The 27264-nt window shown below is 48.8% G+C and overlaps 1 protein-coding gene across 8 annotated transcripts in view; it reads left to right on the top strand.

Moving 5' to 3' along the window:
* Positions 1 to 27264, top strand: part of GPM6B (glycoprotein M6B) — a 152561-nt gene that overhangs the window by 106522 nt on the left and 18775 nt on the right. The window contains exons 1-2 of one of the 8 annotated variants that reach the window (XM_064573752.1): positions 1813 to 2545; positions 10712 to 10831. The exons of 1 other annotated variant lie outside the window; for it this stretch is intronic. In XM_064573752.1, coding sequence (XP_064429822.1) covers positions 2485 to 2545; positions 10712 to 10831 — 181 coding nt within the window. In that variant the 5' untranslated portion in view covers positions 1813 to 2484. Of the gene's footprint in view, positions 1 to 1812; positions 2546 to 10711; positions 10832 to 27264 lie in introns of those variants that run through there. 6 more of the 8 variants (XM_045874790.3, XM_045874772.3, XM_064573753.1 and 3 more) reach the window with 6 other exon arrangements.

Genomic DNA, 27264 nt, shown 5'->3' with positions numbered 1-27264 from the left:
CATTATACGTATCTGATTGTTCTGGTCAAACATGGAGGCATACCCCAGAAATGTTATAAATGTATACTCTTCTTTCTTGCTGTTAACAATTTTTCTATCATGCTTTTTCCAACTCAGACGGTTTTTCATAAACATCAGTGAGATTTTGAGGCTGTTGGTAAAGGTAACTTTAAGAATTGTCCTACGTTATCAGCCTCATGAAAAGAACATGGTGACGTTATGAACAAGGCAGAAATGGTGACTTGCTCATTTGCATAGAGTTCTTCAAGGGGAACGTAGATCAAGGTATCACCCGGAGAATTTGTGAATATTTTGTCCAATGGTTTTGATTTCTAAGACTGTGATACAGAACCAGAGTTGTCCTTAAATTGAAAAAGTCTTCCATGTTAAATGTAGAACCTCTTCCGTATTCTGCCTTCCCACTTGAACAACATCTAACAATAATATTAAGTAAAAGCCAAAAAAGTATTCTGTTCTGCCAGGTGTATAACTGAGTGGTTTTGCTAGACACTTTTAAAACAAAACCAATAGCATAGCTAGTCATGATTGTCCCTTTTGGTGCTGGATTGAATTTTTAAAAAATTTTGTTCTGGACACATCATCAGGTTTTCCCATGGACGTAGTTAGATCACAAATGAATCTCTTTCTGACTGTCTGAAGTTTTAAGCTGCCATGCTCCTCACTGATCCCGCCAGGAGACAGGAAAATTGGCCAGGACCATCAGTTAAAGGAATAGTTGATTGTGGGTGTGGACTCCTAGGAGGATGGCTCAAGGGAAAAATGAGAAGTAAAATCAGAAGAAAATGTTGGAACAGGCTAAACGAGTTTTCAAAATCTTTTCTGGCTTACCAGGAGCCAGAGGTATTGAATGTAGAAGGTTTGGGGGATTATCTCAACTGAGGCATTAAAAGATCAGGTTGTTGGAGGATTTTGATTCAGGATCTTGCACCTTTTTTTTTTTTTTTTTTTTGGAAGTGTTGAGCAACAAAGCGTCAGAGATTTTTTGGAAGAGATTTTTTAGGAGAGGGTGGTCTCTAACTTGTCTTAATGTTTGCTTCTGAGGTGGGTGCTCAACCCAACCAACTGGAAGGCTGTTACCTGTCAGAGAACCCTTCACCCTGTGGTTTTCAGTATTCATCCCTGTAGTTGACTTGAGTTTCTATAAATATCTTTAATAGAGACAGTGAAGGTAAGTGGGTCAACCAAATGCTTAAATCATGGTACAGAAACCAGTGATGCTTGGAAACATACAGCTCATGACCAAGATAAAGGCTTTTCTATGCTTGGATGGGTTGAGAACTGTGGTCCCATAGTATCTGGATAGGCATGAAGGCTCGTGAAACCAGCAGTCAGTCATTATCGGTACAATAATAGCCTTTATGCTGAACATTTAGACTGCTCTTGAAAACACCCTTTTGACTTTGAGGGAGAGGTTCTAATGAATAAAAGCTCTATATAGAAATAATCATGTCCAGTAAGAAAAACCATTCTATTTTCATTTTCACTCCAAGAAGTCACCAAAATGTCAGCTAGATACACTTGTCGCATGTTATGCTTACTTTTAAATATGGAGGGATACCTTTTTATGAATTGGGCTTGAGCTCAAGGGTTTCTCTTTCTGTCACATGTGTTAGTTGTACACAGGGAATGGGTTATAATTCTAATGCCAAATTTTATATAGCTATTGTTAAATCCATGCTCTGCGTTTTCTTCCCTCTTAGGTATTTTTTTCCTCCTCTAATATACATCTTATGATACATATCTTATATATATATATATATATATATATATATTATATATTTTAAATGTAGCCAGCTACTAGAGATTGCGTGAAAGTCCAATACTAAAGAAAGTGAATAAAACAGAGGCCATGGGCTGGTCCTCTGCCTATATTCTGCCAGGGTCAGGTAAATGAACTTCAGTCAGCCTGTGATGCCCCATGAAGGGGTCCCCCCGGGAAGGAAGGAGTTTGCAGGGGTGGAAGCCCAGCGTTCAGCGGAGAGAACTGACATCCCGACCCGCTGAGTCACGTGGTGGGAGGGGGCTCTGTCTCTCTCTCCCCCTTCTCCTCCATATCCCGTCCTCTGATGTCACAAGTCTGTTCTTCCCTGGGAGAGCTGATTAGCATTCAGTGGGTGCAGTTGGCCAGGAGCGAGCGGCGCGGGGGCCGGCGGGCGGGGGCGCGGCTGTCCCCCGGGAGCCGCAGTGGGACGGGGCACAGGATGGCCGTGTTCTAACTGGGATCCTCGCTGACGTGTGGCCGCCGGCTCCTTGGCAGCTGTCTTTTTGGACCAGTGGGCAGAGGGGAAACTGACGCTGACGAGCCTTTTGCATCTTGGAAGGGACTGCAATCTACTGTAGTGAAGAACAGAACCTCTCAATCACGCGGTGTAAATAAGAGACGGAGGGGAGTCCAAAAGAAAAGGAAGAGGAGGGGAAAAGTGTGTGTTGGGGGAGCGGGGAAAAGCATTTTTGGTGGATGGTATGAAGCCAGCCATGGAAACTGCAGCCGAGGAAAATACTGAACAAAGCCAAGAGAGAAAAGGTACCCGGCACTCTGACAATAGCCTGTTTCAAGCTTTTCACTGGGGGGTGCTTTCAAAGGGGGAGCCCGGTTTTGTGTGTCTCGTAAAATAGCTCTGAAACAATCCCTCTGGCAGGGTCGTGCTTTCAGGGTGGTTTTTGCCTGTAGGCTGATGTTAAATTAATAGAGCAGCCTTTCTTCGGCCCATTCCTGTTCCAAATCTTCCCACCAAATGTGGGATTTCCCAGGATGTCCGCAGTTTGTCACCTTGGGTAGCGGAATTGGGGAAACGGTCTTTTTTTTTTTTTTTCCCTCGTTAATATAATGAGTCATGACTTAGGTCCCCACGTTCTGCATGTTATACTCCAGGGGCATGGAATGCATTGTTTTCTGCTGATGCTGGGGAGGATCTGGAGGGGGCCGCAAACTAAATATGCTTTGGTTCCGCTAATGCCGTAGTGATGTTGGACGTTTTCTAGTTAGTTCTCTCATTGAAAACGATAGTAGTCTTTCCATGTATCAGGCCCTGACTGTGACATGTAATAACCATTTACAGTGGGAGCTTCAGAGAGGGGACGTCAGCTCTGTCACCCTGGTGCTGATGGAGAGGGGTGGAGGGTCCCCTGCCATTTATGACTTGGAGATTTGGAGGAGGAGAATTGGTAAAGGTCCTGTCCCTAAAGGGGAATCTTACCACAATGTTGACATAGGGAATGGCCTTTTTAGAGAAATACGTGTTTTGCAGTAAGAAAATGACCGAAAGTAGAAGCTAAAATTCATCTGTCTTTTCCTAGATAAAAACCGGTCTTGAGTGCGATAGCCCGTAGAATCCGCTCAGCCACTGTTAAATTACAGTGGGAGACGCCGCTCACCTGTCTCCCTCGCCCAAAGTTACAGACTATCCTAAAGGCGCAGGAACATAGTCTACAACTCCCTTTTACTTAGGAAGATGTTGGTTGAACTGTCGGAAATTGCTGAAGTAGTCAACCATCTTACACCTACAAACATGGCAATTTCATGTATTTGAGCCTAACAGCAGGCTTGGGTAGAAGCTGCTTGTTTTTATACGGAATTTCTTCTGTACACAGTACTTTAATAAGATTGTATCCTAAGCAGTGCAATTTCATTTTTCCAGTTAATTAAATGTCAAAGTCTGATAAAATCTGCGTAACAAATTTGCCATTTTAACCATTTTGAAGTGTATATTTTGGTGGCCTTAAGTATTTTAATTTTAAAATTGGCAGTTTAATTCAATCCCCGCATGAAACCTACCTCGCCACCCCCCCCAGCAAAACAAAACAGAAACCTTGCCTTTTCTTGTATGTATATATTTTTAATTTTATTTTAATTTTATTTTTTTTAAAGATTTTATTTATTTATTTGACAGAGAGAGACACAGCGAGAGAGGGAACACAAGCAGGGGGAGTGGGAGAGGGAGAAGCAGGCTACCTGCTGAGCAGGGAGCCCGATGCGGGGCTCGATCCCAGGACCCTGGGATCATGACCTGAGCCGAAGGCAGACACTTAACGACTGAGCCACCCAGGCACCCGTATATTTTTAATTTTATATGAGTGACCAAATAGCAATAAGAGAAGCTTTGGGGAGTCTTTATGAAGCTGAGGAATGGAGATAAAAGTAAAGATTGATTTCTGCGATGATTAGAGATGAAGTTTGTGAGGCGTAATCATGTAATAGCGTTTTTGGGGGGACGCCTCTCACAGTTCACCGCAATGTTTTCCCAAAACAGATGATTTCATTTAGTGCCCACTTTAATACCATATTAATAGCAAACATGTTAATGGTATTCTGGCAAATACCATATTAATAAACCAAAGTAACCATTGATAAACCATTAATAAAACTATCTTGGTCTCTGCAGAAAACATACCTTTTTTTTTTTTTCCCTCTCCAAAAGCAAGTGAGGGGCATAAAGCCAGTATAAATTCCTTATACTGCCCAGCTCTCTATCTCATCCTCGTTTAGTCTTATGGACTGCTATGATTTTACATCAACTAAATCCTCTTTAACACCGAATCCACAAGCTATGCTACATCTATTGACCATCTGTAGGCAAAAACTCGTTAGTGAGTTAGCCATGGTTTCAGAGACAAAATTAGAAGCAAGAGATGATGCCTGGAGGAACTTTAAAAATTGCCAACATTGATAGACACTAGCTGTTGAGGTAATTCAAACATGCCAGGTGAATGCAAGCTGTTGTCCAGTGTAGGGTTCAGGCGTGAGTCAGCATCTGGGCCCGGGCGAGGATGACTTATCTGCTAATCTTCGTGTAGCCGAACAAGTTCACGGGCCGGCTGCACCCAAGTCATTGTCAGTCTAGACACACACGGGTGCGCGCGCGCGCGCGCACACACACACACACACACACACACACACACACACACAGAGGCATGCAGTGACAGTCACAGATGTTTCTGCCTGCTTGTCACTCCAGTATTCCTTCCGATTTCATTTGAAATTTATAAGATAAGGGTTGATTTCCTTGAAGTGTACGTTTGAAATTTTGACATCATTGGAGAAGGCATGATATAATTCTCGAGTTGGTGGATCTGTTTATTTGTGAGTGTGTTTTTCTTTTAAGCCTTTCAGCAAGGGATTTAATTTCCGAAATTTAATCCTATCCATTTTGTCACTTCCCACAGTTTTTCACACACGTCTATTTTTTGCCCCTCTGTTCCCCCTTTCCCATTGGTTTTTAGTACTTGGTGCTGGGGCCATACCTACCTCTTAATTTGGGGGTATTATTGCCCAGTGGGAATTCTAGCTTTGGCTAATTACTACCTTGGAGAATTATTTGGATTAATATTAAGAATAGAAATTAAACTTAGCTTTATAAATTGACTTCAACTTTTTTAGTTGGCCTCCCTTCCTTCGGCAGGACAAAGAGAGCTATTTCTTTAAATCAGGAGGACTTTGTTCCTAATTTAAACAAAAATAATCCAGATCCTAAAAGAAAATACATATGTATATGTGCATGTGTGTGTGTTTGAAACTGCCTCATGGCTTTTGCCCCAGAACACTACTAGATGGTCAAAATTCCCCAGAAGTATTGAGTAGATACCCAGAAATGTTTAAGGAAAGCAAGCCGGTCTTCTCAGATGACTGTAAGAAATGCCAAGTCATTACAAATAACGGTTTTTACATTAGAAGCATTAAATGGAATCGAAGTGTAAGGATTGAGTAAACAGATTCACTGAAATGGAATAAGTGGAAGGAATGAATAAGACAGAGTCAAAGGATCATGGGCCTCACTAATCAAGAGATGGAGAGCTAGGTTTCTACTTATTTCTGTGGAGTATTACTTGATGTCAATTCATTTGTGAAAACCAGTGCATCTGGAAGTGCTGGGAGTGCTCAGTTAAGGGGTGGAAAAACAATTGACTCAATCGCTGTATTGTGTGAAAAAAATCTGTGATGCTAATTATTTTTATTACATGTAGGAAATTGGAATCTACTGAAACAATTATTGCCGAGCTAGTTAAGTGCCTAGAATTACTGCTGAAATAATTTTGAGAGTTCAGGCATCAAACCACATAGGAAGAAAAATGTAGTAAATTGGAAATAAATTCTAGGACGTAAGCACCATAAGAAATGAATTCAGATTGTTGACCTGTGTAAAAAATTAACACATTCATTTAAGTTTTTGGATCAAATATAATGTCTTACATGTTTAGGTTTGGTTTGGTTTGTTTTAATTTAAATGCGTATACTTTGGGCCCTATCTGATTTTTTTTTTTTTTAGGAAGAAAACTCTTGTAGAATATATGACCTGTGAGCTAAAAAGCCTGAGGGACACATTTAACATGTTATACTCTTCCTGGTGATGTAGAAATGATTTGATTTTGAGATTTTTATTGACAATTTCTAACTTGATTATGTGAATATGGTACAGAGAAAGTTTTAGATGCAGTTTTTCCCTCTAAGAGTCTGCCACCCTCTGAAGAGAGGGTGTCTGGGGAATAGGCTGTAGGGAAAGGCATGGCGGACCAGATGGTGCTGGATGTATGTGGTAGGTATAATACAGCTTGCTTTTACCTTGTTTTATTTCCTTTTTTAGAAAGTTAAGGATGGAGATCTCAATGAGCCATTTAGTGCATCTCCTACTTTTATATTGTTTCCATTAGTGTATTTTTCAAGACTTGGCCTGGCTGTTTCATTAGACAAAGAATTCCGACCCATTTCTGGAAATTCAGAATTGCCTTCCGTGAAATTGGGTGGAAACCTCGAGTTCAGATTGTCATGTTACAAATCGCATTTTTCTGTGACTTGAAACTACGAGTCGATTTAGAGTAAGTCATCTTAATGACATGACTTGGGAGCCTTGTTGTATCTGAGAACGTGTGAAATAGCCAGTTAGCATCCCCACGAAGTAAATTTCCCCTCACTGGGACTTGGTGATGAATTGGATCGTTCCAGCGACACGCTCTTGCTTTTTTCCTCCTTGGGACCAAATGTACAGCCCTGTGAGAATGGCCGGCCCAGAATAGGGGTGGCTGTGGGACGGAGGAGCACGGCGACACACACTCGCTTGTAAGAAAGAGAGGCTCCGGTCTCAGCTGCACGAGTGTACCTGGTTGTTCATTCATTCATTTAATAATCCTCTCCTTTGAAACATCGTCCATCCTCTATCCTCCCAGCACATGGGAGAGGAGTACAGGGGCGCTTAACTCATCTTAGGGACCATTATGGATATAGCAGGATCTTGGTTTTAGGCATAATTTTGCCATCTCGGTGGCAGATTAAATAGCAGGACGACAGTAGCAGAGGGGAGAACTTTCCTCCTCAGCCAGCCCGGGGACCTGTCTCTTCCAGACACGTGTAAAAAGAGAAAATAAACTAGCTTTCTCTTTTGGAGGCTGATTTGATTAATTGCGTTGACTTCTTTCTGTATCCAAGCCTTACTAGGCACGTTCGGTAGCCAGGGTCAGCCCGCTTCATCCATGAAGGGCCAGAGAGTAAATATTTTAGGCTTTGTAGGCCACGCAGTCTCTGTTGTAGCTACTCAAATCTACAGCTGTAGCATGAAACAGCCGTGGCTAGTATATAAACCAATAAATGTGGCCAAGTGCCGATACAACTTTATTGACAAGAATGGGTGGCCGTCGCTTGCTGACCTCTGCCTGGTGTTGTTAGAGCTTTCCCTTAATATTTGAAATGATACCTCAGAATGAAGGACGATAGACCCAGCTTTCAAAGACCTTGCCTAGGGAGTGTGGTCTTTCGAAGGAAGCTCAGTCTTTGTCACTTAGTTGCCTCCGGTCTGCAGTTCAGTTACTCCATAGCCTTGTCACAGGAGGACATCACACTGTCTAAGTAACTGGACCGAAAAGGTACAAGGCATTGCTTTGTTTTCCTTTCCTCAATTCCCCGTTGTTTGTTTCGTACCCACCTTTGGTGAGGACCACCCACGGTTGTGACTGTCACCATCAGCCACCACCGCTCCCTAAGGGGAACATTTGCAGTCTTCCCTCGGTAGGGCCTCAGCCAGGACCTTCCTGGCTGTGTGTGTCCATTTTTCCCATTTTTTTGCCAGTTGCCCAGCATCGTGGCAGTGTTTTAATTAGACCATTCACGCTGAGGCTTCTCCTTGCAATCCTGTGACTCCCTCCTAACTGTTGGGACCCTGTCCTTTTAAACAAAAATGATACCGCTGTGCTCTTTGAAATGTTGGCATTAGTTTTATATTTCATGTCTCCGAGATTTGGCTCCAAAATAGAAAACAGACATGATTTTCTTTTCTTTCATGTCTAAAGATTTACTGTTGTAAAAAGGCCTTCCCAGAAGTATTGGAAAATAGCCATCCACTTGCTGACCCCATCTCCACATCTGCTGGAGTAGGAGTATTTTTACGCTGAACTAAGCATGTCTGGCATGGCCGCCATGTTTTGGTCAGAAAATACAGCAGCTTTGGGCAGTCCATGGTTTTTTATTGTCCTTGCCTAGCAGCCTGTGCCTGATTGCCTGTCTGTAGACTTCCCCATGCATGAGGAGATGAGAACAGAGAATGGATGTATCCTGGGCAGAGATGCAGGGAATTGCATGGCCTGGCTTGGGTGAGGTCAGTGTGGTGGGGGACCTGGAGGTTCGTTTCTTGGTCCGCAGGGTCCCCGGGCGCTACCTTGCCTTCAACCAGATATTCTTCCAGCAGACATTTATGGGGCACCTGCTGTGCTCTGGGCATGGAGAGAGAGAGGTTTTTTTAGAGGACGATGAGAAATTTCCAGATCCACAGTGCTCGAGCTCCTTGCAGTGCTCTTGCCGGAGGTTGATGTGGAGGGCTCACAGCCACTTAACCCTGCTTCTGGTTCTTTCCACCAGCCCCACTGGGTGTCTTGGCTCTCAGACAACGTAGCACAACCCACATCTGAGAGAGCATCTCCTGAGCAGTGAAGCAAAAATCTAAATCCAGGGACAGTTGAGAGTTAAGTCCTTTCCAGAACCCCGAAGTAACCGCAAGAGCTTGGGACCTGAGACCTTTCTTGAGGCACAGAGGTACAGCTCACCTCCCCACTGACCTCAGCAAAGCTCTTGTCGGGCGAACCACCGCCTCAGCGAAGGACGAGAAACTCGTAGTGGATGCGCGGGCCGCAGTGGGCCGGGCTGGTGGTTTCGGAGGCCTGCCCTCTGGAGTCCCGTGGCCCAGGTTCGGACCCAGGCTCGTCCTCCCCTGGCTGCCTGCTGTCGTGGGCAGGCGACCTCCCTTCTCCTTGCCCTTGCTCTCCCCATCTGGAAAGCTAGAACGCTGAGAGCACCGAGCGCACAGCATGGCTGTGGCCGACACCGTGACCTTGCACTATCGAGGTGACGGGGGCAGCGTCCCGGGCGCTCGGCCATCGGGGCTGCCCGCCGCTCTACTGGCGACGAGGCGGCTGCGAGGAGTGCCCTGCGCAGGTCCGATCTTGCCCTAGCCCCCTTTTCTCCCCTTCTAAGCATCTTTAAACGTTTTTGCATGTCTTTTAAGAGGCAGTTTTGCTTCCCCTGGACGCCATAAAGGCTTTCTCCGAAACACCACCTAGAAAAGTCTCCACTGGCCAGTGGGGCAGGACCTCGGGAGGTGTCGGGGACCGCGCGCTGCCGGCGGGTTCCGTGGAGGCTCTGTGAGCTTCTCCGCGGCCCTGGTCACGCGTTCACCCTGTCGCCCCGCGGCGTGGCTGTTGGCTCAAGCCTCCCCCTCGGCGGTCCCGGGCGCCCCGTGGAGCGCGCTGACCTGGTCTGCTGATGGAGTCACGGCCCACACCAACGTCAGAACCACCTTTTCTCCTGCAATACTTGTGGCCCCCCCCCCCAGGGCCTAACCCCTTGTGCGGTTCTGTGTGATTCGCAGGCACAAACTGGCCGTAGTTGACCTTTGAGCTCTTAGGGATTTTAAGACTGTGGCTGCGCTCAGTTCCCAGCAGCCGTCTCTGGGTCAGGCACACTGCTAGATAAGTATCTTTCCCACCGGTCCCTTAAGAAGTGGGAAAGAGAGTCCTGCTGTCAGCTAGGGACCCGAGTCCCCAGGAGGCCTCTCGTCAGCATGTGTGTGAGGAAGCAGTGGTTGGAGCCCAAGACCGGCAGCCCTTTCTCTCTAGAACACCGGGAGGTCATTGGAACGGGATTTAATCCAGAACATTCTAGACTCCGAAGTACTGAGCTTAAGAAGAGCTGACAGAGAATACTGCAGATGTCAGTGGGAGGACAGGAGTTTTACCCGAGATTCAGCAGGCCATGGGGTCACTGGCCAGGTTTTCAAGGCCGCAGCTGGGTACCGTCACGGAGGGTAAGCCTGTAGTCCCTCTTGTTCGTGTGGCCACAGTGAATGTGGCGCTCTGTTGGTCCGAAAGGGAAATGCCCAGAAAGAACAGCAGTCTTGGGAGAAGCCGGACTTCCACTGTAAATGGTGTCTGCCCAAAGCGAGCGTTCTGAGGGGCGGGGTGGGGGGACATCACGGTGACAGTAAGGAAGGAAAAGGCGATTTGGGTGAGTTTCGTCAACGTCAAGAACGGAGGAGACTCCAGCGTTCTCCATTCATCCTGCCTCGGTCATCAGCCGGTACGGAAAGGTTGTGGTTTCAGTCACGTGTTTTTTAAACTCCTCGTTTCCTTTAACTATATGGTAAAAGAATAAATGCTGATATAGAATCTTTGCTGGAGATAGAGACACTGACTCTTTGCCACCTGAAATTGGCAGTGAACAGCAGAGCTGAAATGGAAATTGGCAGGTACCACTGGATGTACCCAGGCTCAAAGAACCACCAGTACCATCCCGTGCCAACCCTGGGGGACAGGGCTAGCCCCTTGAGCAGTCCAGGTAAATACAGCCTCGGGCTGAATTCTAATAGCAAGTCAACTGTTATCTTTAATATTATTTGTAATGGCTCTTTCAATGTGGTGCTATTTCATGTTTTGTTTGATGCATTAATTTGTTCGCAGGGGCGTGGGTGGAATTGGCCCTTGACGATTTTTTTAATCATCTTTTGTTTTTCTCTCCTCCTCTCCATTCCACCCCATCTTTGGCCTCTTTCTCCTCCCTCTTTCCCCTTTCCTTGCCCTCACCTCTTCTTCTCAAAGGGAGCAGTGTGCAATGACATAAAGCTTTGGGGTAACTCCGAGATTTCCAATGTCTGAACCAGTGGCGGGGGGTGGTGGTGGGTGTCACGTGTGTCCTCCTCCACGGCACTAAGAACGGGGCCGGGGCGCTCAAGGAGCCTTGGCTCCAAGAGGACCGGGAGTGTCCCCCACTGGCTTCCCGGCCCCACTGCTTTGCAGCGCTCTGTTTGAACATCATTGTCTTTGAGAAGGAAAAATCCAAGCCCATGACATGAGGATCGGATAACTGTGTACTCGATCCCATCAGGTAGGTCCGTTGGGTCTGGTTTCCGGTTTCCTTGCTCACGAGGAACACTGGTCTCCCAGAACTGCTAGGTGCTAGGTTGGAGTGAGATATGGGGGGCCCAGAAGTGGGGAGAACGCCCACCCTCCCCATTCCCAAAGTCTACACCTGTCTTAGGACCTGGTTCAGTTAGCTAAAACTCAGATGACTTCAAGTTACTTAAAATGTGGAGAGAAGGGGATGGTGGCGGGTCAGATAAACACAACAGGCTTCAAGTATTGCTACGGTTTTTCGTGATTCCTTAGTGTTACTCTTCCCAAATAGTTGCACTGCCTACTTTTTCAGGAATCGGTCAGAAATGATCGCGTAGAATCTACAACTCAAGAAAGAGCAGCCGTGAGGTACAACGTAGGACACGCATTGAGTTACAAAGTCCAGCACTTACCGTTAATTTAATAAAACTTTTTCTTTTAAGACCCAAATTGTGGCTTCAGGTTAATTAACATGAAATCCGATTTTGGATTTCTACATCTTGAAGTACGCATTTCTTCTTTTGACATAGGGCTGTCAGGCACCAGCTGTGTGTGTTCGCACGTGCGCGCAGTCCAGTTAGAAAACGTGAACGAGAAGTCACGTAGACATTTGTTCTCATAGATCCTTTAAGGAATGGAGAGGGTTCTGGAATCTCGATTGAAAAACTGCTGTTAGACATGTTCTATTCATACAGTGGAATACTATTCAGCAATAAAGTGGAATGAGATGTTGATACATATTACCACATGGATGAATCTCAAAAACATTATGCTGAGTAAAAGAAGCCAGGCGTAAGAGACCAACTATTGTCTGATTCCATTTATATTACATTTCCAGAATTAGCAAATGCACAGAGACAGAACATGGATTCCTGTTTGTCAGAGGCTGGAGGAAAGGGAGAGTGGATGGTGACTGCTAACGGGTACAAGGGATCCTTTCTGGAGCGATGGGAAGGTTTTAAAGTTACACTGTGGTGATGGTTACACAACTCAGAGCCATCGAACTGCACGCTTAACACAGGGGACTTGTATAGGTAAACTGTATCTCATGCTGTTTTTAAAAATCTGCCCCCCCTCCGAGCACCATTAGATGCTCACAGTTCTCCGGGGGGGGGGGGGGGGGGGAGGTATTTGATACCGGGACAGGAAGGCCTCAAAGTTATCAGAAACTGCTTGAAAGAGAATGGTGTCTGTTTTAAGAATGTGTTGGAAGACACCGAGCCGGTTGGAAGTGGAGAAAAAACCTGAGTGTCTTTCCTGGTGGGAAAGAGTAAACATCAGTATCTTCTCGGGGCGCAAACCCCCTGTTGGTTGCTACTTGTTGAGCACTTGCTGTAAGAGTGTCCCAGTGTCGCTCCCGGGCTCCTGACCCGACAGCCGGAATACGGGCCATCTAAGCGGCAGTGACAGCTGAGAGGAAAAATACAGGCTTCGTTTTTTTCCTCCCCCGAAACTTTTGGGGGCTAAATTCGTTTCAGAATTCAGAAGAGTTCGGGTTTGGGGAAAGTAACGAGGGGCACACCCCGTGTGCCTCCCGAAAGCGCCAGGCAGGCCTGGGCGCTCCCCGCAGATCCCACTCCTTCTGGGGAGCGCCCGGGCCTGGCAAACGGAGCCCGGGAACAGCGTCTTGTGCATTCGGGTCAGGTTTGGGCACCAAGTAAGCTCCGGTCGGTACCGGTTTTGTTCCCAGATGAGCTAGACAAAACCCCCAAATCCCACGTTTTCAGAGTTTTGGGGATTCTGGAACGGTATGAGGAGAAATGTAGTAACCCCACTGCTGGTGAGACTTCATGTGAGCAAGCAGGGTCTTGTCTGAGGGGGGAGAAAACAAAAGCATGCAACCTGCTTTCCAGAATCCTCTTCAAACATCCGCCAGTGGCCTTTACGCGCACATAGTTTGCCCTTCCTGCGTGTACTGACTGCAGGCGTGGGAACACACGCGCCTCTGGGGCACAACGCTGGGGACGTTTGGGGCTGGAGCCAGGGGACCAAACCCAGCCCTGTGAGCTCCTTCCCAGTTGCTTGGAGATTTTGTTGGCTCTTCAATCAACGCAGTTGCCATTCTGTACTTAGATCCCAAACCAGATGGTGTGAGGGAAAAAATAGAGAATTCCATATGGCTCTGGTGTGTTTGCCCCCCCCCTCCACTCCCCCCAGAGTTCTCAGTTTCTTTCCGGGGAGGGGGGGAAGGGCGGTGGGAAGAGGTTTCAAGAGAGGCCGAGCAGATCTTTGCCGAAGGAAAATGCCTCTCCCACCTATGCGGCCGTGACAGCAGTGACCACCCCCCGCCCCCGCTCCCCCGACTTGCAGGGAATCCAAGGCCGGTGGCCTCGGCCTGAGATGGTGGCGGAGGAAGGAATCGTTGGTGCTGCACCTGCCCTCGTCGCAATGTCGTGCTTAAGGTGGTGGCCCTGCTCGAGGTTGCTGTATGTCGCGAGGCGCAGGCCTCCCGCGTGGAGTCCACGGGAGGCTGGGCCCTCCGCACCAAGGGTGATCTCTGGACCAGCAGAATTGGCCTCACCTGGAAGCTTGTGACAAATGCAGAGTCTCAGGCCCCAACCCAAACCTGCTGACTCACAGTTTGCGTCTCAACGAGATTTCCAGATGGGTCCAACGCACAATAAGTTGAGAACCGCTAACTTAGAGGGAGGCCCGAGAGTAAGAAGGGAGGACTGGAAAGGACTTGAAGAAGCCATTTTTATCCTCCAGAGATCTAGAAGTCTCTTTCTCTTTGGAAAAGGCTGAGGATTGCTCCAGGGATTCACTCTCCCCCCCACCCGCTGTCTGGGGAGAGGCCTATGCGAGAGTTATCCCTCACTGAGGCACTGAGTCCTGGTTAGTTTGAAGGACAGTGACCTTGGAGTCTCTCTCTGGCTCGGCAGAGCCCGTGCCTCCTCTGGTTCCTTTGTTTAAAATCTTCATGAAGGATAGTGGGGGAGGGGCAGCGCAAGGGAGGAAGGTTTGTTTCCTTGTGGCAAAGAGAGGGTGAGGAGAACGTTAGTGCAAGCTCGGGAGAAACTCTCAAACGTCCCTCGTCGTGTTCTTTAATATAATCCAGTGACTTGCTGGATGCTGTTACTTAATCTGGGCTCTAAGCAGATGGACCAAGGATCGGACCCTTCACGCACCAGTCCATCCGTGGTTCAGCGTTCAGTGTGATAGCTCAGAAGCCCCAAAACCATCCCCTTTGCCAATCACCAGTCCCCTCTCTGCCCATCTGCCAAATCCGAACTGTTCCGATGCTTGCTTTGAGGTGGCCGTAGATCGTTCCAGAAGTCCAAAGAGCGCACCGGCTCCCACATGGACTACCCTGGATGGTGTGGGGCAACGCACGTGTGGGTTGAGCTGAGAGTCGAGAGCAGGAAGGCCGTGTGTTCACTGCTGTGATCAGGTCGCGACCGGGTTCTGGGTGGCTGCCCTGGTGTGACCCGGGAAGGCGAGCCCCCTCACAGCTCCAGCTTGTACCCCTCACGTGTTTTGGCTTAAACCAGGCTTCACGGGGGACACGGTGCCAGCGAATCACGGCCCAGGTTCACGTGGTAACGTTTCTGAAGGTTTTTGGGGTTTTGTTGTTGTTGTTGTTTGAGTTCTTTGCAGTTCGTTTTCTGCCATGGATCAGTCATTTCATTTTCAAATCACCTGCAGTCTTCACAAAGCATGCGCCATAGACAGCAGTTCACGATTTTATAGCTCATTTGCCAGACTATTATTCTGTCAGCCAAATATATATAATTTCTTGTTTATGAATGTTCATTTTTTATCAGCCACTTTGCTAGCATGTGATTAGCGCTTGATTATGTAAGAGCGGCTGCCATACTCAGAACTCCCTTTGCCTTTTGGTCTCGTGGCTGATCCGCTCAGCGCAGAGTAGGCAAACAGAGGAAGCAGAGGTGAAAAGCACATCGATCAGTATTGACGACCTGGAGCTTTCTATCAGACACAACATCTGGTTTTAGGGACACCAACTTGGATTATCCAAAGCAGCGGTTCTCAGTCTTTTAGAAATAGTGACACCTGGTCTTCTCTTCCGTTATGATACCCCTTGCGTGCTGTGTTTTCTCTTAGAGTTAATTGAAATGAATTGTGTTTCGAGACCTTTTGCCACCCTTAAGAGCTAACTGGAGACACTGTGAAGTAGGAGGCTCGAGTCTGCCCACCTCCCCAGGCTGTGTCCTTTCGGGCATCCCTCCTGTTCACTCACAAATAAGCCACACACACCCACGTGTTTCCATGTCTGTCAAAAGCTTATATAAAATGGCTTTTGTGCTAAGCAGAAAGCTCTATGTGTCGGAGAGTCATTTAGGTGGGATGAGGCTTTCTCTGAAGATTGTCATGCTTGCATTTTATCTGGAAACTTCTGGGGACAGTGCTTTCCCCCCGAGGAATAACTCTAGTGGTAAAACGTCAGGCTGGGGCAAGTAATGGGATCTGAATGAGCCTTTCTGTGCTCTTAAAACAACCCTGTTTACGTTCATGTACTCTTTCCCAGTGGTAATAAACGGAGGTTATGGACATTCCTGGGAGGACTTGACTTAGCCCAAGCTGGTGATGCCACCCACCGCATTTTTTGTCAATAAAATGTTATCAGAACCCGCCCCGCCCGTTCGTTCACATACAGCTCATCAGTGGCAGCTTTCCTGCCACAACAAAGAATCGAATGGTTGCAACCACATGCCCTGCAAAGCCAGAAATATTTGCTATCTGGCCCTTTACAGGGGAAGAAAAGCCTGCCAACCCTTGACTTGAAGTACTTGCATTCTTAGCCCGCGTCGCAAATTTAATCTACTTACGGAAGGCAACACGCAAAGGCTTTGCTAGTCCCTCACTTTCCTGAGATCATCATCCAAGATCCCCCCCCTTTCTTCTCTCCAGGTTCCAGAATCCTTGCTCCCCGAGGGGACCCACCCTTCGCAGGCTTAAGGCTAAAGCCTGACAGCCCTTCTTCAGAGAGTACCTTGGCTCTTTCTGGAAGCTCAGCCCCTCTGGTCGCTTCCAGGTCCTTCTCCGAGTGTCCCCATGATAAAGCAAGTCCTGTGAAATGCTGTCAGAGGGCTGTTTTCATCAGCTGTGCCCTCTGGTGTACTTCAAGTTTTCTGTTCTGTGACCTGTAAAGACCGTTTCTATTTTATTAAGTGTAATGTTGGGGGTCATATTTTTTTAAAAAAGCTTTATTTGAGAGAGCGAGCAAAAGCATGTGTGGGGCACAGGGGGGAGAGAGAGAGTGTTAGGCGCTTGACTCAGTGCCGAGTACGGAGCCTGAGCGGGGCTCGATCTCATGACCCTGAGATCACGATCAGAGCCGAAACCGAGAGTCGTCTGCACAGCTGACCGCACCCCCAAGCGGTGCAGGGACCTTTGGGAGCACCTCAGAAGGCTGACTGCCACAAGCTGTATAAACGTTTCAGGGTGCAAGTGCGTCCTTCACCCCCGCCAGAGCATGGTCTTCTCTCCTTGATGACAATGGCCCCTTCACTTTCCTGTCACCCAGTGGAGGAGCCTGTGAGTTCTGCAGCCCCAGGATATGTCCCCCCAGCCCACCCCACCCAGGTGGGGGGTGGCTCCTGCCTTTTGCTGCCAATCCTTCGTTCCCCAGAGGGATTCACAACCTCTTAAAATTACTAGTGTCTTTTGTAAACATCAAACTTAAGAAATGGGTCTTTTTTTTTTTTTTTTTAACTTTTTTGAAGGTATAATTGACCTGCATAAGGTGCATATATTTAAAGTGGCCTGTCTGATAAGTTTGACATACGAATGTGCCCGTGAAACCAGCACAAGCCAGATGGTGACCTGGCCATCGATCCACGAGTGTCCCGGGTCCCTTCGTCAGCCCTCCCTCTCCCCTGCCCTCTCCAAGCAACCGCGGATGCGCTGTCTCCTGGGATTGGTTGCCATTTTCTGGAATGGCTCTTCTGATGATTCGTTCACATAAATTCCTTCACCGTTTCTCACCCAGCCATTCCTATAAAATGTGGTGTGACCTGGACTGTGTTAAGTAATAAAAATCCAACTGAATAAATTGTAAAGATTCAGTTGGTTTTGTTAAATGATTGATGAATCCACCCGCATCCCATCTGGCAGGTAGAGGGGGCTCTGAATATTTGTTCAAAACAGAAGGTTTTCGGAGAAGGAGGGTGAGGCGAGAAAGTTTTAGCAGAAAGAAAGGATTGTTCCAGGCAGGGCCCCTCTTCCCTTTGGGGGGAAAGCAAGGGGTCTTATCATGCAGATGACCTCATCTTTCTTCAGGGGATGGAGAAGACCCCTGTGGGCAGACTCCTTGGTGCTGGCTGGTTGAAAAAATTCCTGACTGACTGGTTATGACTGCATTTCTGGGAGAGGTTGACACAGCAAATAGATTAGGTGTTAAGCTCCTGGTCTGGGGACTTGGCCTAAGTGACGCCATTTTGGGCCTGCGGTTTTCTTATTAACAGCTGCTTAATGGCTCCAACCCTTGTCTGATTTTCCTGCCTCTGTGGGACACGCCCTGGGCCCTTTGACTAGAACTCTGAAAGGCCCGTTCTGCTCACACCCACTGCCGTCCTGCCTACACAGCCGGGCCAGGTGGGTTTCTTACAAGCACCCCTCGGGCCACGTCACCCGCCCGCTCACAAACCTGCCTCTGTGGCCCCACTGCCTGCCAAGGGAAGCACACAAGCTTTCGGGCTGGGTGGGAGGCCTCCCGCAGGAGGGCGCCCCCGCCTTCCCAGCTTCTCCCCCGACGCTGCCCCCGTGTCTCCATAAACTCGGCCACGTCCCGAACTCTCCCATACGCCCCTCGCCCTGTTGGGCCTGCTCTCCGCCCTACACGCTTGTCCGTCTGTCCGTCTGTCCTAACTGCCAGGGTAGGGACATCTGTCCCTACCTCACTCGCCAGGTCCCTGAGTCTAGTCCCTTCTCTCTTGTGCTTAAATGATTTCTTGTGTGCTTACGTCCCTCACCCCACTCCCAAGCGGGGCCCCCTGCGGGCACCCCCCCCCCGACACGGTGCCTTACACACAGCAGATGGTCAAGGAGGTTGAATGCTGCTAAAGCTTAATATTGCACGGAGTTCTCAAGGTTCCTGAATACCCTGCCGATCTCCATGCTTTTAAAATCCGTCATCTGAACTTAGAGCTAGCTTCGCCTACTCTCTGTCAGCCTCCCCGACTCACCACTCCCCCGCTCGACCAGGCAAAGAGCGCACACGGTGGCCTTTAGGAAAACCAGAGTCAGTGCCCGCAAAAGGCAAAGACACCAGCAAGTGTGTTTCTTGAACTTGTTCATTCTGAATTTGTGAATATAGCATTACTTTGATGATAATCTTGTACTGCTCATGCCAGATTGCAAATGTTAGAGGCTAATCTATTTTTAAGATTTTCACAACGTGCCGCAGATATGAAAATTTCTTATTTAATAAATTTTAGGACAAGAATTTAAAAGGATCTGTTGAAAAGCCATTCCCTTTGCATCGTTAAAAATAGTTTCAGCATTCTTAGCGTTATACCGTTGAACTTTTAGGTCAGTGACTCTAAAGAAGGTCGAGAGAGAATGGAGAAGCAAACCGTCGTTCAAGTGATTTCTCATTTAGCACCTTATCGGGAAGTCCCCCATCCATTGGACTTCATGATACCTTCTTAATGCCTTGTACCAGCGGTTCACAGGCTTTTGGGTGTTAGGTCCCCCACACACTCTTAAAAATAACTGAAGACTCCAAAAAGCTTTTGCTGTTGTGGGTTGTATCTGTAAATATTTTCTACATTAGCAATTATAACAAATTTATTATTAAATAATGCAGTTATTTAAAATTACAATAACAAATCCATTACATGTTAACGTTGTGTTTAGGAAAGGTAACTACTTTTCTTTTTACAGATTTTATTTATTTGACAGAGAGACACAGCGAGAGAGGGAACACAAGCAGGGGGAGTGGGAGAGGGAGAAGCAGGCTTCCCGCGGAGCAGGGAGCCTGATGCGGGGCTCGATCCCAGGACCCCGGGATCATGACCTGAGCCAAAGGCAGGCGCTTAATGACTGAGCCACCCAGGTGCCCCAAGATAACTACTTTTCAAAACAAAATAAAACTTCAGTGAGAAGAATAGTACTGTTTTAGATTTTTGTAAATGCCCTTGATATCTGACTCACTATTAGACAGCTGGGTTCTCTATCTGCCTCTCCATTCATCCACAGGCATCTTGGATAACTAGTTTTGGTTGAGGTGCGTGATAAAAACTTGGTCTCTCACAGATATGTAGTAGGAGAACAGAGGAATGGTTTAATGACCTTTCCATATATTTGTGGAACTCCTGCTTGATAATACATCAAAATTCAACAAGTGGTGGTTTCCTCAAGATTATTTGTGATGTGGACTCTGAAGCCGTACCCATGACCTTTTGTGGACTCTGTTCCGTTCACATCTGTTGCTTTCTATTGCACTTTGATTGGCTCTGTATGCAAGAATGATTTTGCAACTTTACACATCGGTCATGTGGAAAATATTGGTTCTCTGAGTCGCGCAGATCTTCCAAATACTGACATGTTTCATTATACCTTATCAAAAAAGTCCCACTTGTTAATATCGCCACCAATTTCATCCAAAAGTCTTTTAAGTGTTGGGAAGCTGGCACTTCCACTGTGGCAGGTAAAAGTTTTCCAAAATCGATGCGCAACCAATACCGTCAATGGTTTTCCAGCTCCCTTGGATCATTTTTGAGAAAATTTCTGCCAGCCACCCAAGTCTTACTGGCTATAGTTCGTCACTAATTCAAGAAAAAGAAAAAAAAATGATGTTCCAAAACAAAAAAAAAGGCGCTAGTTCTGCTCGCGACTCAATCACACTAGAACTTTCCGTTAGGACAGCCATCGCACTTGGGTGTGCAGCAGATGTGCTTTCTGCCTCCCTCCAGTTTCATCACATACTCTTCGAAAGGTGTATACTTCGGGGGGTTGAGATTTGATAAAATTAATCTTTTTTTTTTTTTAACTGAGTCAAGGACCTTTTAAAGTAAAACTATTTTTAAATCTATTTTTAAGATTTATTTAAAGAGAGAGTGCGAGCGGGGAGAGGGGTAGAGGGAGAGAGAATCTCAGACTCCCTGCTGAGTGTGGAGCCCGCCGTGGGGCTCGATCTCACAATTCTGAGATCATGACCTGAAATCAAGCTGGAAGCTCAACCTGCCGAGCCACCCCGGCGCCCTCCCACCTCTTTGCTCCCCCCGTGAGTGCGGAGTACACTTGCCTGCAGCGGCCTGATCTGTGCTACTCTGGAGCCAGGTTTACTGTGCAGACGTCAGCACGGTAGGAACAGTAACGTCGTAGGGACACATGGTGGCTCAGTCAGTTAAGCATCTGACTTTTGATTTCAGCTCAGGTCGTGATCTCAGAGTTGTGAGATCGAGCCCCGTGTCAGGCTCTGTGCTCAGTGCGGAGTCCGCTTGGGATTCTCTCTCTCGCTCTCCCTCTGCCCCTCCTCCCTGCCCTCTCTCTCTAAAAAAATAAAATAAAATAAATGAATCTTGGAAAAAACCCCAGTAATATCTTAGTGGTATTTATAAAAAGAGTTTTAACCTCGCAGACCTCCTGGAAGAGTCCCCGGTCTCCTGGGACTACCCAGGCCACGGCCCTCGGCCCGTTTCCCTCTTCTGCCCCACTTCCCTCTTCTGCCCCACAGGGCCGGCAGGATAGAACGACCTGGGGGTGGGCGAGAAACTGCAGAAGCACTTCTCTCCCCACACCTGCCTAAACAGAACCTGCATTTTAACGAGATCCCCAGGGAATTTCTAGGCACATTGAAGTTTGAGAAGCGCTGCTGTTTACCAGGGCTCTGCAAACTTTTCCTGTAAGGGGCCAGATGGCAAATATTGGTGGCAACTACTGAGCTCTGCCTTTGCAGCTTGAAAATAGCCACACACAGTACAGAAACTAATGAGCGTGGCTGTGTTCCAATCAAACTTTATTTATGGACACAGAGAGTAGAATCTCATGCACTCACATCATGCAAGAATGAAGTAATATGAAAGAATATTCTTCGTTGACATTAAAAACCCTTTAGAAATGTAGAAACGCATTATGAGTTCACAGGCCATAGGAAGAGCGGAGCATGGCCCACGGGCCACAGTTTGCTGCCCCCTTCTGTGTAACGATTGTTCTCCAACTTGGATGCTCATTGTGTTCGGTCCTTAAAAAAGGCAGAACCTCTAATTCCCGAGTCCCAGCCCCCGAAATTCTGATTTAATGGATCTGTGGTGAAATCTGGGTATCAGGGCTTGAAAATGCTCTTCAGATAATTCAAATGTGCAGCAGAATTGGAGAACTTCTGTGCTATAATGTTTTTAAAACAAAGTAAAGTTTAAGGTTGGTTGGTTGGTTTTTTAATTGTAGAATTTGACGCAGACCAGGACTGCCCTTGCATCCTTAGGGCAGGTGTTCTCACAATTGGCCCCCTTGACGTTTTGTGCCCTGGCCTCCCTCGTGGGGCTGTGCGCACGCGCGCCGTCGGGGGGTGGGGGGGGTGGGGGGGGGTGGCGCGGTTCCCTGTAGGGTGTCCGGCACCATCCCTGGCTTCTACCTACAACACGACAGTAGCGGAGTCCCAGCTGTGATGACTAAAAGTGTCTTCACTCGCTGCCATCAGCCCCCCGGGGGGCAGAAGCATCCCTGTTTGAAAACCACTGGTGGAAACCACGTATCCTTTTTGGCTTACCCTCTCTGGGTTTTTCCACCTCGGTACCACCGATCACTGTGCGGCCTCGCTCCCCAGAGCCGGCAGCAGCCCCTCCCGATGTTGTAACAACCGAAAATCCCTCCAGACATCGCCGAATGGCCCCTGGGCGGCACAGTCACCCCCCGGGGTGAACCGCTGCTCGGTGTCCCTCAGAATCTGGGAGGCCTCGGTTGGCTGACATTCACTTTTGTTTCTTTTAAGTGGGATTCTGTCTGCCTCTGTTTTCCTGGCATCTGTTGTTTCAAAGTTGCAAACCTCGGTTACTTCATTCCTTCTTAATTTTTTGGCTCATTGGAAATCAGTAAAGTAGCAAGGAAGGCTGTGTTTGGGGGGGGGAGGTGGGTAGGGGTGTGTGTGTGTGTACGCGCGCTGAGCCAGAGTTCCTGCGTGTGCTTCTCTCTCTCTCTCTCTCTCTCTCTCTCTCTCTCTTTCCCCGGGGAAGAATCTGAGCCCTTGTTCCTGCCGTCCCTCCTCCTGAGCCAGCATTAAATCTGCAGCCAGGATCACAGACAACTCGGGGCAAATCACTGGGCTGTTATGAACTCAGCCATGGCAACGGCCATCCGCAAGCCCGAGGACAAAATGTGTTTTATTCTGTTGTTCTGCACAGAAGGTTCTAGAGATGCTGGAGACAAAATGGCCATTGAGAGTTAGAGGCATTGATGCGTATTTCTTCTCCTTACTATGTGGTTTATATTTAAACTGTCTTAGGCTAATGCACACTGGAGTTTTTGTGTGAATCAAAATCTAAAAATCTCTTTAGCCAGAGACTGGCTGAGTGAAGCCCTAAGACATTCTTAACCTCACAGAGGGTTCTGGGGTTTGGTGAGAGGTACTGACAATTACTCGTAAAATGTACTGGAAATCCTAGCGTTGATTTTTTTTTCTCCCTCTCTGTTGACATGAGTAGATCACAGTCGTCAAGACCTGCTTTCTGTGCCTTTTCAGCTTCATGTGCCTGCGACGCTTCATACTGGGGACAACCCCAGTCCCAGATGCAGTCCCTCTGTCGAGGCGCCCTTCGTGGCACGGGGGAGGGGACCGTGACGTGGGCTTTCTCAGGCCCCAGGCCGGTGCGCCGCGTGAGCCTCTGCCGGACTTCTGAGGTGAGCGGTACTCGCTTGGCCCAGAGAAAGCAGCCCGGGTGCACTCTTTTCGGGACAGCTGAACAACCTGGAACCTCTTGTTCTTCTTCCCTGCAGACCCTGGGACTTGCCATGCATTTGATTGGCAAGTGGCTAGAGTGTTCGGCCAAGCCCAGTGGGCTGCCTCTTAGGGAGAAAACCCCAAACACGGCGTGAGCACAAAAGCGGGCCCTTCAGATGGAGTCAGGGCGCACCCCCCCACCCCAGGACCGGGAGGATGGCAGATGGGACTGTTGCCTAGAAATGGGCTTCTCAAGCTCTGTTGCGCACACATCACCTAGGGGCTTGTGAAAATGCCGACTTTGATTCCGCTGACCCGGGGCGGGGCCCAGGAGTCTGCATTTCTCCCCAGCTCCCTGATGGAGTTGCTGTTGCTCGTCCAAGGACCGTGCTTTGCGAAGCAAAGGGTCTCAGTTGAAAAAACTGACAAATGGTCCACGCGTGTCTTTTCTTGGTCCCTGAACGTTCTTGCTGCTGTCCAGCTTTAACTCGTCGGAGCTACAGAGCCAGGAGGCCAGGTGCCCACCGGAAAGCTTCCCTTGAGATGACATGCGGTCTCCTCAAACTCAGCGTATCTAAACCCGAACTCGTCATCTTTGTTCCCCAAGCCTCGCCCCCTTCCGCTCAAGCCCAGCCCAAGGAACAGCACAACAGCCATCCCGTTACACATGCCAGACGTTTAGGAGCCCTCCTTGGTACTCACCCATCCATCCCCAGCCTCACCAGCAAATCCAGACCAAGTTGTGCCCATGTGACATATCTTAAACATCTCTCAGACCCATCCATCTCTTTGGCTTCCGCTGCCTTTGCCCGGTCCAGGCTCCTGTCATCTTTCACCTGAATGATTACACTGGGCTCTGAGTCCTCTCCACATCCACTCCGTTCCTGTCGCAGCCGCCAGACCGCTCTTATACAACCCCAGTCTGTTCCCTGTGGACAAAAATGCTCCGTGGCGTCACCTGCTTCTGAGGATAAAGTCCAGAATCCTTAACTCAGCCTCGAAAGCCCTCGGTGGTCCAGCTTCCAGTAGATCCCTTGTGCCTGCCTTGTCCTGCCCTCCCTCTGCTCTGTGTTCTGGCTTCTTTCGTGCCTGGGAAAGCACCCTGCTCTTTTCCACCACAGAACTTCCGTTCGTGCTCTTCCTCCTCCCTGGAACCCCTCCCTCACCCATCCTTCTCTCCCTTTACCAAATGAATTCAAATCCATCCTTCATGTTTAAGTTCTGGAAGCTGCCCCTGCACCCCACCGCAAGCCTCCATAAATCTCCATTGTTTGCTCTTCTAGCACCTGGGAAGGAAAGCCATTTGGTTAATGTCCCTTTCCCCCCATAGACTAAACTCCGTTAGACTGGGTGTCGTGCCTCCCTTAGCCCAGCACGGAGTCCCCAGCACCCAGCCCGGTGCCTGGGACCTGGGAGACACTTGGCGAGCACGGAACATGCACTAATGGAATGAAGTAGAATGAAAGAATGGACAGCCATTCCCTCCCTCCCCATGCTGTCATCCACACCCGTGTCTGGGACTCCGCTCGGCCGACAGTCTCGGTGAGATGATGTCCTCTCGGAGACCCCAGTCCCGGAGATGATGATGGGAACGGGGTTATGGGGAGGAGTTTCTCTTGCCTGAGCGGGTACCGAGCTGGGCCTTCACGTGGACCCGTGCTCACTGCTGCCGTGCAACGTGCTTTGGGTCATCTGAGGGGGATTCTTTGGTTCTGGTGAGCGTTCATTTTAGTAACTGCCTCGGAAGCCACGGACGGTTCTTCATGGCCGGACGTCTAATATCTTAAAGACCATTGTTTCCTACTGTTGTCCAGTTCTTCGGGTGTTTCAGGCAGGAGAACAAATCAGGTCCCCGTTATTCCGTCTTGGCCACAAGCCAGGAAGCCCTTTGTGGTTAGGTTTTTATTGTGCTGGAGTTTGGCCGGTCATCAAAGAAAACAGCTAGAGCTGACAGAGTAAAGAGCTGGTGCGATTCTTTCGGGTCGGGGTGCTCCAGTTTGAGCCTCCATGAGGAGCTCCCCCCCCCAAGAGGCTTGCTCCGCACAGATTACTGGGTCTGCCCCCCGAGTTTCTGAAGCAGTTGCTCGGGGGGGGGGGGGGGGCGGGGATGCAGGGATCTGCATGTTGAGTATGCACAGAGGTGCTGCAGCTCTCTGCGCTCCGTCCTGTCCCGGCTACTCCACGCACCCCTGCAGGCCACAGGTGGCCACGGCCTGTGAACGAGGAGGGAAGACTCTGTCCCAGAAAGACTTTATTTGCAAAAACACGGGCTGTGTTTAGGAGAACCCTGGTTTGGGAGAACCTGGAGCCTTGACAGTGATGGTTGTAAGAGTGGGAGGTTGCTCCTCCCTTCCAGAGGGAAGGGAGAAGTCCTTCTTTCCGGCCCATGGCTGGTCTCCCTATAGGGCCGGGCCACTGTGCTCAGCATGGCAAGGCGAAGGCCGCCTTTCTCGGCCGTATCGCTGACACTGGGAAATGACTCCGAGTGCTCCTGTGGGCATGTCAGGGGAAAAAGCACCCCTCTTGCCTCCCGCCATACACTTATGCTCAAAACTGGCTGCAGAAGCTGCAGGCCCAGTGCAAAAGGAAAATTCACACACCCCTGTTCAAAAAGGATTACGACTGTCAGGACGACAGTAGCAGAGCATTGAGCCAAGCACGGGGCCCCGCGAGAGCACAGGTCGCCTGCCTGGGAGGCTGGCCTGAGCACACGGAACCGTCCTGGCCTCCGGTACCCCTCTGCCACATACGTACCTGCCTGCATTTCCAACGAGAAATGCTGTTAACGTGCGAACACGAACAGTATTGATACCCATAGTTAGAAAGCCCATTCTGGCCCGTTTGGGTTTCTCAAAGATACCTTACATACTTGGCTAGAGAGAGCTTCTAGACTGACCTAGAAGGTCCAGTGGGGGTGATCCATTCATAGAAGATCAGGTAGCCACCACACATGCAATTTTAGCCCCGCAGATCGCTGACCAGGCGAGGTAGAATATAGCTGCGTCCAGCTATATTATTTCCTGCATATTCTTCCCATGTTGTGTTCCAGAAGCTTCTACTCACATTGGCCGGCAGGGTCCATAAGAGTTTTGTCTGGGGGCGCCGGGGTGGCTCAGCCGGTGAAGCGTCTGCCTTCGGCTCAGCTCGTGATCCTGTGGTCCTGGGATCGAGCCCCGCATCGGGCTCCCTGCTCAGTGGGGAGCCTGCTTCTCCCTCTCCCTCTGACCCTCCCCCTGCTTGTGCTTGCCCTCTCTCTTTCTCTGTCAAATAAATCTTTTTTTTTTTTTTTTTTAAGTTTTGTCTGTGTGGAACAACAGTGACCGATGTGGTGACTTCTGTTTTGTGTGGGAACCAGTTCCCACAGCTGCAAATAAAATCATTTGCTGCAAACGTAGGAGCACTGGCGTGTGCTGAGAATATGATTCATTGACGTGATCCCCCAAATTCTCCAGTCCCTGGTTTTCCCTGCTGTTATAAAACTCGACCTCTGCATGGGGTATCTGGAGTCCTCGAGAGCGAGAAATCGGAGGGAAACTTGAGCCTTCCTCTGCTGGTAAATCAGGGACTGGATGGCACCCTGCTTCTAACCCCACTCGTCTTTCTGAGCCAGGGAGCAGCTGTGATCGTTGCTTTGAAAGGAGCAGAATGCTCTAACCCTTTGGATGAAAGACTCTTTGGAAGTGGCAGCTGTGGATTTGGAAGACCAAGTTCTGTCGTTGAAGGGCAGGTGCGCCGCGCCACCCCAGCGCGCCCTCACTCGCGTTGAGGAAGGACGTGGGCTTTCTGAAAGGCGGACGCAGGAAGTAGTGAACCCTGGACCAGCTGATGTGCCCGTGGCAGCCGTGTGCGTAGCCTGCACGCTAGGTCTTTCTGCAGAAGGCCTTTCCCGACTCCTCTCTCATAGGAATGTATTCCCTCCTGTCCTCCTCTCTCCCTTCCCCTGGCCCACCATCCTCTGGCTCTCCTGCCGTCTAGAACTTGGCCCTTGTCACACAATAGCGATGTGACTTGACTGCCTACAGCTTCAACTGATCTCC

The sequence above is a fragment of the Mirounga angustirostris genome, unplaced genomic scaffold, assembly GCF_029215605.1.
Source record: "Mirounga angustirostris isolate CCGP_5_RB_7025 unplaced genomic scaffold, mMirAng1.0.hap1 SCAF_11, whole genome shotgun sequence".
Taxonomy (NCBI): Eukaryota; Metazoa; Chordata; class Mammalia; order Carnivora; family Phocidae; genus Mirounga; species Mirounga angustirostris.
This window is presented reverse-complemented; position numbering and strand designations above follow the sequence as displayed.